Below are 19,811 nucleotides of genomic sequence, written 5' to 3'. Positions count from 1 at the left end.
CAAACAGAGACTATCAGGGGCAATCCGTCTTAAGGGTGAACAAAAGCTACAACCAGCCACAGGTAAAATCTTCTCAATTTGGTTCAAGAATGGATGACAATAGAAATTACAATCATTTGGCCGGTAGATTTGATAACCGCAGAAGTTTCTTCAATGGACAATGTTTCTCTTGCCATAGCTTTGGTCACAAAGCAGCTCAATGTGTTGCATATAAAACAATCATGACTAGAGAAGCTCAAAAACAAAGAAGTATGACCGGGATTACAAAAAGGACCTATAACAACTTTTCGGCTCTTGAAAATGAAGTTGAAAGTTCTATTTGCAATAACTTTGGTCATAAAGATTCTGAATGCAGGAGCAGGTTTCAGCAGACAAAGGAACAAGCCTCAAGCACCAAAACATGGAGAATAAAGGAACCACAAACAGAAAGATGTGGGATAGCATTTTATGCAGAAGGACAAGAAAATCTATGGTACATTGACAGTGGATGTTCGAAGCATATGACAGGTGATAAAGAAAAACTTGAGTCATATTCTGCTCTAGAAAAAGGAAAGAAAGTTTCTTTTGGAAATGATACTCCTGCAACTATAAAAGAAAAAGGCATTGCTCAGTTAAAAAAAAAGGTCAAGGCTGGAAATGTTTTGTATGTTGATGGATTGAAGCATAATCTTCTAAGTGTCAGCCAGATGTGTGATCAAAGAACCGAGGTGATATTCAGATCAAATGGATGTCTTGTTCGTGATCTTGATACAGGTAAAACAGTGATCAAAGGTAAAAGAACTCCAAATAATTTGTACATATTTGAAGAAGGACAACAACAATGCTATCTGAGCAAGGATGATGAGCACTGGTTATGGCATCGGAGGTTGGGGCATCTAAGCTTTTCACAAATAAGGAAAGCATGCAAATATCAGGCAGTTCGCGATCTTCCAGATATCAAAATTCCAGACAACACCATATGCAAATCATGTCAGTTTGGAAAGCAAACCAGAACTAACTTTCCAGAGAAGGAAGGATCAGCCAGCATGCCTCTTGAGCTAGTTCATACAGATACATGTGGTCCATTCAGGAAAAGGACACCTCGAGGAGAAGAATACTTGATATTATTCATTGATGATTTCTCCAGGTTTGTCTGGTTAGGACTTATGAAGCACAAAGATGAAGCATTCGAAAAATTCAAATCCTTCAAAGCCTTGGTTGAAAATGAATCAGGATACAAAATTAAGTGCCTCAGATCCGACAGAGGTGGGGAGTTTACCTCAAATGAATTTTTCGATTTCTGTGAAGAACATGGGATAAGAAGAGAATTCTCTACAGCTAGAACTCCTCAGCAAAATGGAGTTGTGGAAAGAATGAACAGAACGGTCCAACAAATGGCTCGTGCTATACTTGATGAGTCGGGAACTCCCGCAACTTTCTGGGGTGAAGCTGCACATGCTGCGGTTGTTATTCTCAACAAAACAAATGTTCGGGTGAACAGCACTCAAACCCCTCATGAGCTCTGGTGTGGTGAGACTCCTTCGATAAAGCACTTCAAAATCTTTGGGAGCAAATGTTATATTAAGAATACTGATGAGCAACTTGGCAAACTTGAACATAGAGCAGATGAAGGCATTCTTCTTGGTTATTCTCCACATAGCAAAGCATACAAATGCTACAATAAAAGACTTGGCAGAATTGTTGACCGCATTGATGTAGTGGTTGATGAGAAGGGATACATTCCTAGGCAAGTACATTATGAAGACATCAAAGAAGATGAAGGTTACCCTCAAAGACAGAATGATGAAGAAGAAGAACCTCAAGAAGAACCAGAGGAGCAGACAAGAATAGAAGAGAAAACTCCATCCAGATATGTTCAGAAGAATCATCCAGAATCTCAGATTGTGGGGCAGAAAGAAGCAGGTGTACAAACAAGAAGAACAGTTGCAGAAGCTTCAAGCTATTTGGCATTACTCTCCTCCACTGAACCACAAAATGTGAAAGAGGCATGCAAAGATGAATGTTGGGTGAAAGCAATGGATGAAGAACTTGAGCAGATCGAAAAGAACAACACTTGGGAGCTGGTCCCTAGACCAAAGGATAAGAATGTTATCGGAACAAAATGGGTCTTCAAAAATAAATTGAATGAAAATGGAGAAGTAATTAGAAACAAGGCCATACTTGTTTGTAAAGGGTATGCGCAGCAAGCAGGAATAGACTTTGAAGAAACCTTTGCTCCTGTTGCAAGACTTGAGGCCATCCGAATGTTCCTTGCTCTCTCAAGCTTTCAAAACTTCAAAGTATTTCAAATGGACGTGAAATCAGCCTTTCTGAATGGAGACTTGGAAGAAGAAGTATACATTGAGCAGCCAGATGGGTTCATTCTTGGAAATGATCCAAATCTTGTATGCAGATTGAAAAAGGCTCTCTATGGTCTCAAACAAGCTCCAAGGGCTTGGTACTATCGTTTGGACAAATATCTTCATCAACAAGGTTTTTCAAAAGGATCAGCGGACAGCAATCTTTATATAAAAGTTGAAAATGACAAATTGCTAATACTTCTTGTGTATGTAGATGACATTATCTTTGGCAGCAATGAAGAAACTATGAGTCAAAGCTTTGCCTTGGTCATGCAGAAAGAATTTGAAATGTCCTTGCTGGGAGAACTGACATATTTCCTTGGTTTGCAAATCCAACAAAAAGAAGGAGGAATCTTTTTGTCTCAAACCAAGTATCTCAAACAGATTTTGAAGAAATATGGCATGGAAGATGCAAAACCAGTATGTACACCCATGGTCACAGGATGTAGCCTCAGTGCAAATGATGAATCTGCAGCAGTACATCAACCAACCTACAGATCTATGATTGGAAGTCTACTTTATTTGACAGGTACCCGACCGGACATCATGCATGCAGTAGGAATAGTTGGAAGATTTCAGGCAAATCCAAAGGAGACTCATCTTCAGGCAGTGAAGAGAATTTTCAAATATCTTCAAGGGACACAAAATTATGGCTTATGGTATCCTAGAGATACAGATCTCACACTTCATGCTTATACAGATGCAGATTGGGCCGGAAGCATGGATGACAGGAAGAGCACAAGTGGTGGGGCGTTCTTTATGGGTTCCAGATTAGTATCTTGGTTCAGCAAGAAACAGAGTTGGATTGCCTTGTCTACAGCTGAAACGGAATATGTTGCTGCTGCATCTTGTTGCACTCAACTCCTTTGGATGATGCAGACCTTGCAGGATTTTCAAATCACTTGTACACCACCTATCTCCATCTTATGTGATAATACAAGTGCAATCAGCATCTCAAAGAACCCAGTCATGCATTCAAAAACCAAGCACATACCAATCAAGTATCATTTTCTCCGAGAACAAGTGCTTGAACAGAAGGTCAAGTTGGAGTATGTTCCTTCTAAGGAACAAGTTGTTGATATACTCACCAAACCATTGCCCAGGGAGACTTTTGAATACCTCAGGGAAAGGCTGGGGGTTGTTGATGCATCATCTTATTGAAACTCTTCTGATTGATGGTTGTACGAAAGGTTCATCTGTGGTATATGCGTACATGTGCTGGGTTGCGGTTTGATTGAAGATAAAATGGCACAGGTTCAGGGGGAGCATATAATGCATTGTTGGCATTATGGAGGATGTACAGGAGGAGATCCTGGATGCCGCTCTAAATATAGCTGCAATATGTCTCTATCTCTTTCATGGTTCATATTCAGGGGGAGCATGTTCTTAGGGGGAGCATAACCCTTTGCCCTTGATGTCAAAGAGGGAGAATGAAGCTGAAGATTTTGAGGTTGCCATCAAGTCCAAAGGGGGAGATTGTTGGCATTACGATTCTGGTATGGCTCTATGTTACAGATGTTGTACTTGATGGCAACACTCGTGGCAATGCTCTGATCAGGCTCTCAAAATGTTGAAAATTAAGAAGTACGCAGGAGAACAGTTCAGAAGATGCGTACACGCAGGAACACCGTGAAGGGACCGCGGCCAGACACACAGGTCACTCGTTCAGGAGGTGCGTACCCCCAGTTTCACTTACTTCAAGGCAGAGAAGCGCGTTCACGTGGGGTTTCCTATGTTTGGCCCGTGGTATTTAGCCCGCCGCTCTTGATTCTATGGTTTTGGCCCGTGGTATTGTTTTATATTATTATTATTATTGAGCCCCATGTTTTTGGGCCCCTTGTATTGGTTATCTATGGTATTGATCCATGATTTTAGGAGGAGCTTGCCTATATAAACCAAAGGAGATCACTTGGCTAAGCATCTTTTGCAAATTGAATATCTTGAGATCTGAAATATTGGGTTATTGTTTTAAAAGCTTGATCTATATGAAAGTAAAGTTGAAAGCGAATCTGTGAAGGGTGATCTCTTGAGCGCATGATCAGATCTGGGCATCTGACTAACTGTGGCACACTGGTGGACTGCCAATTCGGCCCTAATCAGAAGTACGCACGTGATTAACGATACAGGTGCGTGGGTATGCAGAAAAGAAACAGGAGAGCTGCGTGGGTACGCAGAGCAGAAGAAGGGGCACTGCGTGGGTACACAAAGCAGAATAAGGAGAACTACGTGGGTACGCAGCGCGACAAAGGTTCAGGTGCGTACGCACAGTAAAAGTACGCAGCGCGATAGTATCTTTGAGTGCGTGGCTTCAGTAACAGTACGCGGCGCGATAGTGTCTCTGGGTGCGTACCTACAGTAACAGTACGCAGCGCGATTGAAGAAGCAGTGCGTGGGTACGCGGTGCAGCAGAAGGCTCTCTGCGGGTATATGCAGGGAAGCAGAAGGTGAAGTGCGTAGTGACGCAGGCCAGAGAAAGAAAAACTTCGTATCTGTCTTAAGATCTTCTGTTGACTGAATTTTTCTGTTGATAAGGTGTTCTGGGTTAGTTCTGTTATTGTTGATCTGGTTACTGCAGTTGACTGTGTAATTTGCATGTACTTGATGATCATTTGACGCTTATGGATCCAGTTTGAAAATTTATGAAAAGTGGTCCTTGTAAGAAAAGAAGTAGGGGGTTATAGCTCCCTTCCAGGAAAGACTGAAAACGAGAGAGAGTTGTAGCTCTCTGCAGGTTGCAGCCTGTGTACTGGTAAAGGACTGCACCAGTACAAAATCATTGTAAAAGGAGTTTCTAATTTGAAAGTAGAGACATATTGCAGCAGGTGGTTTTCACCCACATTGGGTTTCCACCTTACATCTGGTGTTCTTTGGTGTGACTATCTGTTTTTCTTGTTCATGCTCATTATTTTATGGTACTGATATGCAAAAATAATTCAAAGTATAAATAAGGAAGATTTGTTAAGAACTTGATAATACTGATTCACCCCCCTCTCAGTATTATTTCCAACAATGCTTACATGGATGAAGATCAAAACAGTGATCTTTCAAATGGCCAACTCGGTCACAGTGTTGGCATTTCACAATATGTTGTTGTTGTTGTTGTCGTGGAAGAGGTGCAGGATCTGGAACAGCTGAAGCTGAACTGTCATGAGGAGCAGGTGAACTGTCATGAATGAATTCAGCACTCTGAAACTGAATGGGCTTGGCATAGTCTGGAATATGAAAGGACAAGTCCTTGTCATATCCAAGACCAGTTATGTGCTTGTTGTGGACAAGCTGTTCCCAAGGTCTGATGATGGGCTTGGGAAGTGCAGACTGAGTTTCTGCATCTGCATGTACAATTGTTGCTTTATTGGGCACTAAATCTGAATCAACTGTAATATTATTGACTTACTTCTGATGGGTTGCAGTCTCAATGTTCTGAACAAAAACAGGTTCAGAATGATGTCTATTTTGATGTAGCTCTTCTTGTTGTAGCTGTGATTCAAGCTGCAAAAAATCAATCTTTTCCTGTGCATTTTGTAGACAGACCTGAATATCTGTGAGAGAAACTTTGCTGACTTTTAATGTATCATGAGTAGTAGACGACATTAGAGTTTTGAGGAACTCTAATACTTCACTGATTCTAGCCATTTTTTTTCTTCAATGTCAGATTTACACCTTACAACTACTACTCAGTGCAGAAAAGTAATACCTACTCACAGTACACAGCAATATCCTTTATACATGTGCAGCAAATGATCAGAGTTCAACCAGCAAGCACCGATTACAATCCATTACATGAAAATAAGAGTTTACTCATGACCAGCATTATGTTCTGACAAAACAACCGACAAAACTTTTCTCCATAAAAGATTACAATCAGCCCACCAAACTCTTTATGCAGCAGTTGAAGCAAGGAATTAATGCACTATAATGAATTTTAAATACAAAGCCACACTGGGGCAGCAGCAACTGCAAACTTGCTTGAATCCTTCAAATACTCCTTCACTTTCTCGGCCAGTGGAAAAGAATAGTCAAGTTCAATAGCGACTGTAACCATTCATGATAACATGTGGAACAGCTACAATTGTGGGATTACAGATTCCCAGAGAAAGAATTGTACATAATCTCATAATCTTATGTGGAACAATGCAGATATATAAACTAAGTCAACATTGCAATTTCAAGGGTTTCATAGTAGCACATGCATATGAACATGCATCTCGGCCTATGCTCAATCAGTATCTCAATGTCTGGCAAATTTCTACCACTGGCAATCTCAATTAATATGTGGAAGCTTACCTTTCAATTCCTGGCAAATTCACATTTTATCATTTGCATGCGGAAGCTTATCAAACACCTGTTCACATATTTCATGGTTCATGAAAACTCAATAAAAATCAATCACTGTATGTGAAGTTTCCTTCATCCTCATTCATATTTTAACTATCAATCCCATCAACTTCGAATGCTCTCATAATTTACATTCACATATGCTGGATTCAATCAAAAGCTTGGCATTTCACTCACTCTGGGCCATTATCCATATGGTTTCCATTTCACATTAAATTGCACAAAGTTTTGTCTCAACCAAACCTCAATACAATAGCCCTTTTAATTCTGGTTTTAAGCCCAAAATCTTCTTCTTGAATCATTTCCACAATCATTTATATATGGGTTTCAGTATCTGATTTCATATACTCAGAAGTCAATGAGACAATGCCCCATCATTTAATTTTAACATTATTTTAAATGAACCAATATCAAATATATAAGTGCGCCCTTCCCATTCATACAAAGAAACAAAGCTTAATTACAAAGGCCAAGAATATTTGCATTAAAAATGCACTTATGCATGCTGTAATCCATTTGTCACTTCCACTCATGCAAGATCGCATATTCAGTGCTACAAAGCTTGCTGCCGCTAAGCCAGCAAGAGCAATAACAGTCCATCTTAAAAACTCAGTTGGGAAGATTAACAGAATCGAAGCTGGAATGAAGATAAACAGAGAATATCCATAAAGACACCACAGCTGCACCAAGGGTGTTGATATGCCCAAGTAACGGAGGAGGAAATAAAATCCGAGGGGTACCAAACAGATGTATCCATAAATCAAGCACGCAGCCCAGCTCATATAATTAATGTCATAATGCCAGTCAATTTTATCTTCACTCTTTATGGAAGACAAATAGGAAGCATAATTTCCCAGTGTCGTTACCGCAAATACAAGAGTTGTGGAAATCCAAAGAGGCCCATACCTGGTTGCTTAGCTTAATTTGCAGCCCGTCTATCTCTTCAAACTCGGCTTACATTGCAGGAAATAGAGAGTGGGTTTACAATGTGTAGATATGCCATTTTTATTCTCATCTACCAGTCACAATGAACATGGAATGTCTTCAAGCTAAATGGAGAAAAAATAATGGACTGTACAACCGCCTGGACGCAAATATTAACCATTTTCAACCGATGTACCAACGTTTATTCTTTTCTTTTGAAGAACTATTACTATGCACGCTCAGAAACAATCCATTCTTCCAGAGTCGCACCAGAAACCATATTCGACAAAGACGACAAGTGTTTTGCGTAATTGTAGAGAGACCGCTAGAATAGAATTTGGCGCTGCAAATCAAAATGTTCCCTGAGCAACGCAAATCCGATGCAACTAGACAGAGTGTGGGGCAAATGAAACACTTACGATTACTCAAAAGGATCGAAGTGAAAAATATGCAATCACATGAGAGTGGTGCAGCAAGGGAACATGCACGCACGTTAGATTTTGAACGTGATCTAGGCTACACCATACAGACAGGAGCTAGAGCACAGGTGTGTTCGCTGCAGGAGTTGGAAAGGAAAAATGGTAAGAGTACTCAGGAGCGTACATGAATGCCAAAATAAAGACCTGCGGGCTGACAGAAAATGTTTGAATTTGTAGACTTAGGGATGAGGGATAAAGGCCAGTTTTCAGAAATAAAACGCATATGACAGACAAGACCAGCGAAAAAATGACAGACAGGACAGCACTAAAATTACCATGAAACGCTTATGGACAGAGAGCACAGGTCTAATTTCAAGGGTCAGGACTGTAAAAGACAGAGGTCGCAGGTAACACAGAAGAGAGCGTCGGTATGGCAGACAGACATGTCGGAACAGCTTGGACAGCGCTGGCAGTGTCAGGCAGAGGAACGTTTCATCGTTCAAGTGAATATGGCAGACAGGGCGCAGGTCTGTATAGAGGAATATGGCAGAAATAAACTGCACAGAAAGGCCATAAAACAAATGGCTCAAATTAATTATGCAGGGCAGGAATACGCCTGCTCTGATACCATGTTAAACACACATGGGCAGCAAGAACAATATGAAGGACAAAACATGACAATACAATTTTATTAACAACTGATATACATTTATAGTACATTGTTGTGACTGTTGGGTTTCACATCCCAAGGTCTCTTGGACTCCTTTTGTCCATTCGGCTTCCAACTAACCTATTGGGGATTAGGTGTCCAACAATTGCCTATCGCATACCAAATATGGGCCCTCTGAACAATACCCCTAAGTAGGAGTAAGATGTGGTGATCTCAATCTTTGTCCCACGATTGTGAAGTGTAGGTCTGCGATAAATTTCTTCGAGGCAATGAAGATCAGAACCTTGCTTTTACCCAGGTTGACCTTCATTTGTCGAAAGTCACAGAAACTGGCCAACACGTCAATTTGTCTCTATAATCCCTTAAGAGTAGAGGCTAACAAAACTAATTCATCAGTGAAGAGGAGCAAGGAGATCAAAACACAGTGCAATGGGCAGTTGTCACCCTCCTGTATCTGCTCATGGAGGAAAGACTCAAGCTTATCAATACAAATCCCAAAGACAGTCAAAGAAAGGGGGCACCCCTGCTTCACCCCCAAAGGTACTTCGAATGAAGTTTAAAAGACCATGGGCCATCTTAAGGCACCCTAGCACTGACTTATAGAGTCTCATAATAGCAATTAAGAGGGTCTCTAATATGCCAATGTCGCAAAGTCTGTGAAATAATGCCTCCCTCGAATCCATGTCAAAAGCTTTCCAGAAATCTACAAAGCAATAATAAACTCGTCAAGAGCGATGACAAGTCTCCTCAATGAAGACTTTGAGGGTGAACATGTGATCTATTGTCTAGTAGTCTAGGTCGAACCCTGCTTGTCCTCTAGCTCCGAGATGTCAATTCTTCAATTCCTCAGAAATCCATTGGTGTAGAATTGTGGCATAAGGCTTGGAGAATGCGTGGCCCACCATAATAGTTATGTAGTTACTCGGATCAACACTACTCCAATATTTGTGGATCAAATTGATCAATGAATAAACATTAAAATTAGCCTCTAATAACCCACCCGTGTGAGCAAAAAGACCTCCGAGGGTGACGCCATCCTCTAAAAGGCGCATCTCTTATCAAAATATTACATGAATTACTCAAGAAGGTGCTCCTCACTCCAAATCCACATCTCCACATCAAAAGGTGTCCAATCAACAAGCAAATGCTCCCTACACAAGGCATCATCAACAACTAAGTACACGTCATCAATAATGGATACATGAAGGGGATGTCATGGAGCTATGGTGTGACATCATCATGTTGAGTAGTGTACCATCCCCTCCATTGGTATGACGAGTCATCATCATCATCATCATCAAATCATACCAGAAACAGGGCAACGTCCATGAAGAAGGTGCAATATATGGGGCGCCCTGCCATATATGGGGTACATCAGCACTCTAAGTAATGCATTGGCTCAATTGTGCAATGTTTCAAGTCCTGGAGAGAGAGGATGTCATTTATAGTGTTAAATGCATCTCATGGTCAACACTCATCAAGAAGTGGTCAACGTTTTGGATCTAGTGCCCAATGTTGTCATCAGGTGGGGTTGCACATCCTCTCTGGAGTGTTGGAGAATCACAATATAATCTCTCATGGGAGTGCACTTGTACCTAGGAGCAGCCATCTAAAACATACTCATGAAAACAAGTGAAAACAACATCATAGGTGCAAGAACCATAAGAGTATCATAGAGGGCCATATTTAATGTTAAAATGCATCAGAGTACTTCACACAAGCATCATGTTCAAATGACCTTCTAGCTTATGATTTGTAAACAAGTTACCATGCTTAGATACGGGGCGATTATCACAAGGTCATATTAGGTGCTTACAACGATAAGGGGAGGAACAGTTCCTATGCCAACCCATCAATTAGTAGGGAGAAAGTGGTCAATGACATGGCAAGAGTTTACTTCATGAAGGATGTTATGGTCTTTGTACTAGTTATGAAATTCTAACATCCTTGAACAATGTGATATGAAAAGGGAGCAATCGTGGAACGCGAGTTACCCCTTTCTTGGGCCTCTTTTTACCCCTCTTGTGTGCCTTTTTCTTCATTGATTTTCTTTTTCTTTTACAGTTTCAGCTTGGCTTACAAGATTCATTTGATTCATCATTAACCCCTTAATGATGAAGCACTTTATTAATCATTGACGTTGGGATAATCAGATTTCCTTTATTTATATAGCTCATACATTAGCTAGAAACACGCTGAGGACTAACTAATGATGGGGTTAGACCTCAGGATAGGCTTTTGTCCAAACAATTTTCATGTATCCCTATGATTGTATTGCATTTTAAAATTTATAGCACATGCTTTTCCTTCTCTTTCTGCTTCATCAACCTCCTAGGGAAAATTTTCCCAACCCCTGCTCAAGGATGAAGAAAACAGGGAACCAATATTACTGACAGATAGCAATCAACCTGAAGATGGGATGCGGATACAAGGGAAAGATGGAAAATGTTAAGTATGGATCACCATGGACATGCAACATCAATCAAACCCTCCTATTTCTGCCCCTCCTAAACAATGGAATGAAAAAAAGCCTTAAAGAAGGTCACATTGGACTAACGTTAAGTGATAAGCACCAAGGTGAAGCATGGAAACAAGAATACAGCCAAAAGTGATCTATCATCCAATTTAACCAGTGGTCCATATTAGAATGTCCTTAAACATTACACGAAAGCACTTGTGTGCAAAAATGGTTAATATACCATATATTTGATAACCTATCTTCATCTGATGAGTAGGTTAGATGAAATTAAGCACAAACCAAAGCATGGATCCAATGCCTTTGAGACAACCGATCTATGGATCACAACAGGGTTGTTGGCTAACAAGCTAAAACAATAGGATAAAAAAAAATTCCTAGGGGTTACCTACCTAGGTGTCTAACAGTATCCATTCTTACATCTATATGATTTCCCACTATGATTAGATAGGCTCATTTTCCTATGACAATACATGACACGTTCACTACGTTGAATTTCACATGTAGCATAATGGATAATTTAACTAGGTACAAGGTTCATGCCATTGAACACACTTACTTAGTATGACCTTTATGTAAATAGGCTTCTAAGGTTCAACATTTTTCACATGAAGCCATATGGTGATAAGGTGGAGACATGTAAGAGCTACTTAACTATTTGCTAAAGTAGTGACAATAATATGGCCTAACCTTAGGAAGGCTCCAGCTATAAATCTTAACCAAAAGATGTGATAACAATCCACACACCAATAATAACTTAAGAACCACATTCCTTTAGTTACTTGGATAGGATTTTGCCACATGCTAACATGACAGTTTGTTTTTGTGCTTCTAATTCAGGTATACAGTGAGTTGCCCACAGCTGTGACCTACCACTTCTCCTCACGTGGAAAATATCCCAGCTGTTAAAATTATACACAAAGCTCCAAAACGCTAACTAGCAATGAGCGATATCTATTAGGCAAAGTTATCCTAGTTGAAATCCTGGAATTACTTAAAGTCATTTATAAGCTATTGGAAGAAATTTTCTTCCTCTCCAAGGCCATTCATTTCCCATGATGATTATCAAGAAGTGTACAAACTTGTCAATGGGATAACACAACGTTTATGCCTACAAAATGAAGAACACAAAGCAAAGATGTCAGACATTACAGAAGTGCGGAATAATTTGACAATATTGAATACTGGTATCATTTAGGATGTTGCTATGTAAGACAGCTTTACAATAAGCACAATTACAATATAAGAGACTATGACATAAAAGGATGGCCGCACTTTGAAGGAAGAAAATGTGAACAATGATAATTTGAACTACAATCAGATCAATAGACATGGTAATGTGAGACTATGGACCACTGAAAGAAACACAAGAGACCAAAGTACATAGTATAGTGAAACATGTATATAAATACCTGAGGTTAACAAAACGGAAAAGAAAACAGACATTCAAACACTCTTATCTCAATGGATGTAGCCAAAAAATTAAAACAAATGGTTTACACTATGCTAAGGGTGCTCACAACTATGCAGATATTATTACTTAAATTCCAGATGAACAACAATTATATAACTTAAGATCATCAACATTGTAAAAACTATCGAAAGAAAATTAGTATACAAAATCAAGGCCACATGGTTTTAGGAAACTGAAATGTCATGCAGGAAAATATAAAAAGTACCTCCATGCTTGCATCATCATCCATGCGTTTTGGAAACTTCTTCCACAGGCCATCTTCATATCCAGTCCACAATGCTCTGCTGATCTGTGCAAAAGCACACTGGATGCCTCAGTGACAAGTTTATGCCGAAACATCTTAAAACTATGCTATTGTCATTCACAATTGTTCCAAAGTTTAAAGTACGAATTATACATTGCCATGTATCCCTCTTATATCCTATTTTATTGTAAATCTGGATCGCAGGTTTTCAGCTGCATACTCACTTTGTATATCCGGAAGCATTAAGATAGCATATTCTATGAACAAGAAGTTCCCACCCTATTTGACCGCGAGAACTGAGGAATTTTCCCCTTCATCAATATTTCCGTTATTGAATAAAATAGAGGATATTCAATCTAGGAAACCCATAAGGAAATATGCCACCATCTACTACTGAAGAATTGCAATATATTCAACAAAATAAGATTAAAAACCAATGTTCCACCAAGATTCCAGTTCGGGGGGGCGTGGATGTGTGGAGACGCACATGGGCGACGTGTGGGAGTACGCTGAAATTTTCAGGGAAATTTGAATTTATGCTTTCATTATTGAATATGAATTTGAATTATATATATATATATATATATATATATATATATATCTATAAAATTCAAATTCATATTCAATAATGAAATCATAAATACATTGATCCATACATGATTGAATTAAATAATGAAATACACCAATCCATACTCATCATTCATCATTCTTGAATCTATATTGATTTAAAATTTAAATTCATCATTCATAATTCTAGAATCTAATTAGTGTAAGCAAAATAGATTATAGTAGATACTGAAGTCTGAAGACTGGAATAGTAAATTGATATAACTCAAAAATAGTAAACAGTGACGAGCATTGACGAGCCAAAGAATCAGTTTGAGTTCATTAATACCTAGAGTTAAGAGTCAATCCCATGGAATGATCCTCTACATCCATCTGTTGCATGAAGTCACGAAGACCATCAATGGAAATATTGCTATCTGAGTCAGAGTCACTCTCTTGAGTAACCAATGGAACACCAACCAAACCATGTTACGGCTCATCTAGTCCATGTTAATTTTGTAGCTATGGTCTGTTAGCCTCTCTCATAAAACAATAATAAATCCAAAAATAAATTAAATATTCCAAGTTAGGAATTTGTGCCTAACTCTTGGGTTGTTCCTCTAAGATAGGAGTTAGTTTAGGTAACTCCTATCTTGGTGTGTCTGGTGAAAAATTATCTCAACCAAAGGAGAAATTATCTCAACCAAAAGTGTCTAAGATAGCACGCACTATCTTGAGAACATTGTCTCTCATCTATTTATTTGTAACACTATATTCAATTATTTTAATGAAAAAGAGAGAGAATACCTGAGGTAGCCATGAGGCTGAAGCCTTTTCCGCCAATATTTTGTGTCTGATTTTTATGTGTGCTTTATATATTTGTCCAAGTTAATTTCTTTTTCAATATGTGGTATCAAAGCTAGGACTGAAAAATTTGCAGGCAAGTTGCATGGACATTATCTATTTTTGGGGTTGCAATTGTGTGAAAGGACCTGTGCACCTAAGCGAATTGAGGTAGCGTTATCGTTTTTTGAGGTCAAACTGTGGACTTTGCCGGAGCCAGACCATAGCTTTTCTCTGTTGCTCTGCGTCATGGTGTTGAGGCTTTCGGAGCTCTCGGAAGACAACGGGGTTTGGAGTATTGAAATTTCGGTCTCTATTTTTATGGTTCTATTCCTTTATTTGTTACAGTTGTTGTGTAAGCGAATGAATCGATTTTGTGCATGTGATTAAATGACAGAGTAGGTGTATCTCTAAACTGTGACGGAGGGCCGCATTTTATTCCTCATCAATCCACTTTGTAATCATAATTCTAGCCAAGGTAGTGCTATTTAAAGGTTGGGCCATTCACATAGAAAATAGGAAAAGAAATTAACGAAAAAAAAATCAAATTGGTGTGAAACCTGTCGCTGGGGTTCGAGCTCAGGATGGAGCGCTGACAACTCGGAGTGAAAGGATGCATAGTTCCATGCATAGTCGAAAACGACCCGGTTATTAATTTTTATTCAATTTATATTGTGCCAAGGTCAAGGCCAAAAGACCTCCAGGTTTATTTTATCCAAGTTTGATTTTTATGGCAAAAATTCTGCTTGTTGGAGAAGCCGATTCTCGACATATTCGTATGAGCAAGTTAATTACATTTTACAATGTCGGATTGATGTTTCTCAACAGGACTGCCCGAGGTATTCGATTGCTACAGAGACGATAGGATCGAGACTGCCCCAACGCTATTGGAGCTTGTATTCAATTGGAATTGTGCTTCCTTTGATATGAGGAATGTAAGTTCGCCTGTGTTTTGGATAGCAATGTCATCCCTGATCTTGTGAGTGCTACGAGCAGTGTTGATATTCAATGCCTTGTTCTTCATCTAATGAGTTTCCATTATTAAGTTTAATCAAGCAGTCCACCATGAGAGAATTCAATGAAGGAGTATGACAACCACAACCACGATGAAGGGTTGGATATGTTGTGCCCTATCTGTTCAGTAAATTTTTGAATCTCTTTCATGAGGTGGGTCTTCGTGCTCAGGCAACATCGGTGAATTTTCATACATTGGCTACGTGAAATCTGAGAAAAGCCATGGCAAAATATCTGAGCAGAACGATGCTATTGGTCTGAGCTATCATGGCGTTGAGTTCTACTGTGAGACATGATTTTAGGCGTGTAGTCAACCACAAAGCAGAGGTTTCCCGAGTCAGTGAAAGGGTTGTGACCAAATTGTGAGGATCAGTATGCGTGCCTAAGAGCTTGTCTACGAAGAGGAGCTGCCTTAGTGAGGACTTGTCGGTTTACTTGTGTGAGGAGTTGCATGCAATCATTAAAATCATGAAGAGCCTGCCTATATACCTGGTGTAATACTCTCTTCATGAGCTGCATTGATGAGCCGTGTATTAATAAAACAAAACACATATGCACGTGATGGACCATCTTCATTGAGTTGCGTTGGAATGAAGTTGTACAACGTGAGTCCCAGTCCCATTCGACCTATGGAGCAAGTTATATGCGTGGACGTATGCCTACATGTGAAGTCTCAACATTAATTTTAATGTGGGGATAACATACTTTGTATATATGTGAAATGTGAATGGAGTGACTCATGTAAATAAAAGGTATTAAATGTATCTTTCATTCAACATGCACATGGAGTGGGGTGAGAATGAAGTTTAACACTTAATGTTTCCTGAACTTTAATGTGTTAGAGTTAGTGGAGAATAATATTTGGGACGAAGAGAGAATTAATGGTGAATATGATGAGAGATAAGAAATGTTGGTAACTTTTTAATGGAGAGATAAGGAGTATATTTTGTAATTTTTGGAGTTATAAGTATTCTGTATTTGGAGAGATAAGTGAATATTTTATTTCTAGAAGGTTGAGTCAGTTTTTTGAAGACATTTTGCTTCCAAAAGTTCTAGAACTCTGATTCCATGAAGATGTTGTGAAGCTGAGCGATTATGTATTCCAAAGTTTAATAAAGATATCATTTTTGTGGTGATTGTGTCCTAGATCCACCCGAAATTGAATAAGGTGATCTTAGGTACACAAAGAGTGTGTTGATGATGGTGCATGCTTCATTTTGTTGCTTTTTTATTTGTGTCTAGTTTTGACACATAAATGATCTCATTTAACACACATAAAGTTCAATGCAAGAAAGCACAACACTTGTAACAAAATAGCTTCAAGGAAGGATAATTAAACTCAACACTTGCATCTGTGCAACTACAACTCATAATCATAGATTGTCAACATCAACATTCTACATCAACAAGCAAATTCACTTAATCAAGTTAAAGCATTTCAAAGCGAAGTCTACATCAACATTCTTGCAAACAAATTTAAGACCTTGTAAATCAAATTCCAATTGCATTGAATTGTAAGGGTGCATTCTCGGTTGAAATCGACACCCAAGTCTTGAATTGAGTCAAATTGAATTCATTGTAGTGAGTCATTAAAATCATTGTAAGCTTTTTTGGGTGCATTTTCGACAATGTTCGACACCCTTCCTTTAAAGCACAATCAAGTGAATGCACGAATTTTAACTCTAAATGAAACAAACAACAAGTTCACATTTCCTGCAAGCGAGCGTGAGTATTCAAAAGTTCATTACAGCGACCATCAAAGCAACCAAACAAGTTCAACTCTAACACCAATCCAGCAAGTTGAGATCGACATCAAGCGAGCGTGGCTATTCATTCAAGTGAGCGTAAAGTCATCAAGTAAGGCAAGTGAGCATTCACGCAAACACGATCGTCATCAAGCGAGCATGAATTCCAGAGTTTAAGCAAGAAAGTTCTACAACTCTAGCAAGTGTTCCGAGCAAGTGCAATAAGCAACAAATCAAGAGAGCGTGCCATTCAAAGCAAGCGAGCCTGTCATGCAAGTAACAAAATCAAGTGAAACAGTTCACAGCACGACATCTATGATAAGAGAGCCTGATTTCAAGTGAGCAAGTTCAGATGGTGCAACATATTCAGTTGTTAAACATTCTTCACAGTTTGATCATCTCCTGTGATGAAGACATGGTGCACATCAGCAAAGAAACTCTTGCTGATCTTTCACGGCATCTATGACAAACACATGAAACCATTGAGTTTCTTCAACTAGAGTCACAACTACAAAGAGATGAGTTGCAACAGAAGAGTACTTCTTCCAAGTCATCCAATCATACAGATGAAGATAAAGATGTTGATTCCAAATCACCCATCCAAACAACTTCAAGTTTCAAAGTTGTTCATGATCAAATTCAAATTTCTTCCAAACCCATCATCAAGCCCTGGAAAGAAATTCAAAATAACAAGAATCGACGAGGCTTAGGATATGTCACTGATGACACCAACTTACATATCCCAGATTCTTCCAAGTCAATTAAGTTCGTCAGTGCAGGATTTCTTGCACAACAAACCTCGGCGAGTTCAGAGAAAGTTGCAGACAAACAGAATTGCACTTAACCTAACGTTGAAGTCCAACCGAAATGTTCTCATTGTCAAAGAACCGGTCATATGGAAGATCAGTGTTTTGATCTCCATCCTTGTCACCATTGTGGCAAGCCCAATCATTCCTCAGAAAAATGTCGCAACCAACAAAAATCAGCCAGATTGAACATACATTATGAATGGATCGATCCTTGGGAATGCTCATCCACAGTCAAAAGATTGTCTCAGTTCTACAACTGACTACAATCACACATAGTGCAGCGAGCAGTGAACTGATAATGGTACTCTCATGCAGTTGAACGAGGGAGTACAACAGTGAAACTCTCCTACACCTAAAGGGGGGGAGTTCAGATATATTTTGGAGAAGATTGTCTCTCCTTTCAGCTGACAAAGGGGGGAAATGTCAATGAAATTGACAAGTGGTTGTCAACCTCAAAGTCTCGACAACATCAGCAAAGCAGCCAGTGGGCATTTTTCATCAGCAGTGACCATCAGCAAATTCGCTAGTGGGCGATCGACAGCAAAAGCAGCAGTGAGCAGCTTTCATCATAGCAAAAGCAACATTGAGTTGTTTTTCGACATCTTCAGCCAGTGGGCGATCATCATCAAAAAATACGCCAGTGGGCGTTCATCAAATTGTATCAGTGGACACTGGATGTTGTTTTCAAGCAAAGGACAGTTGGATCCTTTTGCGGCTTGGCACATGATGGATTTGTCAAGCGTCATTCAGAGATGAATCAGTCATGCAGCTGACTCAGTCTCTTCATATTGCAGTTTCTTCAGCATCCAGATTTGGCGGTTTTTTCAGGGAATATTTTTGAGGATCAACATGAGAACTTGGAAGATGGTTCCTCGTTCTTATTTTGGACTTATCATTGAAGGGGGGAATGTTAGCCTCTCTCATAAAACAATAATAAATCCAAAAATAAATAAATAAATAAATTATATATTCCAAGTTAGGAATTTGTGCCTAACTCTTGGGTTGTTCCTCTAAGATAGGAGTTAGTTTAGGTAACTCCTATATTGGTGTATGTCTGGTGAGAAATTATCTCAACCAAAAGTGTCTAAGATAGCACGCACTATCTTGAGAACACTGTCTTTCATCTATTTATTTGTAACACTATATTCAATTATTTTAATGAAAAAGAGAGAGAATACGTGAGGTAGCCATCAGGCCGAAGCCTTTTCCGCTAATATTTTGTGTCTGATTTTTATGTGTGCTTTATATATTTGTCTGAGTTAATTTTTTTTTCAATATGGTCTGTCTTCATAATTAATATTTTAGCCCTGAATGATAAATGTAAAGGATGCTCTTTATGCTAGTGTCGAAAGAAAAAAATTTAAAGCATGTCCTTCATGCTCTTTTCAAAACAAAAATTTTAAAATTTGAATTTTTGGCTCCAAAAGTCAAGTCGGCCCCAGTGAAGAGACACACCCATTCAGGCTCTTGAAATGGCTATATATAGGCCATTCAATCTCCTCAAACATGGCAAGGATTTGGATCCCCAATGAGGAAAAATTTGGACTATCTGAGGCAGAGATCAAGATGAATCTCAGGCATAATATAAGATGAATCTGAGGATTATTTTTGGATCACAAGAAGGCCGAACCTCTGAGATGGCAGCAGACCGAACATCTGTAATGGCACCAAACCAAACGTCTATGATGGTAGCAGGACTAAACCTTTGTAGTGGCAGCAAGACCGAATCTCCGTAGAAATCAACAGGCCAAAATTTTGAGGCAAGACAGAAGCCCGAATTTTATCTTTATATCTCAAAGTTGACTAAATTCTTGTGTAGCGGTTTGACTTCACATAAAGGGATGTTTGACTAGGTTTGATCATAGTGATGTTGTTGGTCAGTTTGACCTTGTACTAGGCTAGAAAGATTTAGATGTATGTCTGTTGAACTGAAAATTTTCTCTAAGGAAAAGGTTGTTGGGGTTTCCCCCCAT

At 39.1% G+C, this 19,811-nt stretch overlaps 1 protein-coding gene across 2 annotated transcripts in view; it reads right to left on the bottom strand.

Moving 5' to 3' along the window:
* The window catches only part of LOC149154725 (uncharacterized), a 166,008-nt gene that overhangs the window by 54,491 nt on the left and 91,706 nt on the right, over nucleotides 1-19,811 (bottom strand). For both annotated transcript variants that reach the window (XM_089440692.1, XM_089440691.1), the window contains exon 4: nucleotides 12,843-12,926. In XM_089440692.1, the coding sequence (XP_089296818.1) occupies nucleotides 12,843-12,926 (84 nt within the window). The remainder of the gene's footprint in view (nucleotides 1-12,842; nucleotides 12,927-19,811) is intronic.

Source organism: Pinus tabuliformis, chromosome 9, assembly GCF_031772625.1.
Source record: "Pinus tabuliformis cultivar Carrire ecotype Pingquan chromosome 9, CPIR1, whole genome shotgun sequence".
NCBI classification, from domain to species: Eukaryota; Viridiplantae; Streptophyta; class Pinopsida; order Pinales; family Pinaceae; genus Pinus; species Pinus tabuliformis.
The sequence above is the reverse complement of the archived record's forward strand: the minus strand, read 5'-3'. Positions and strand labels throughout refer to the sequence as shown.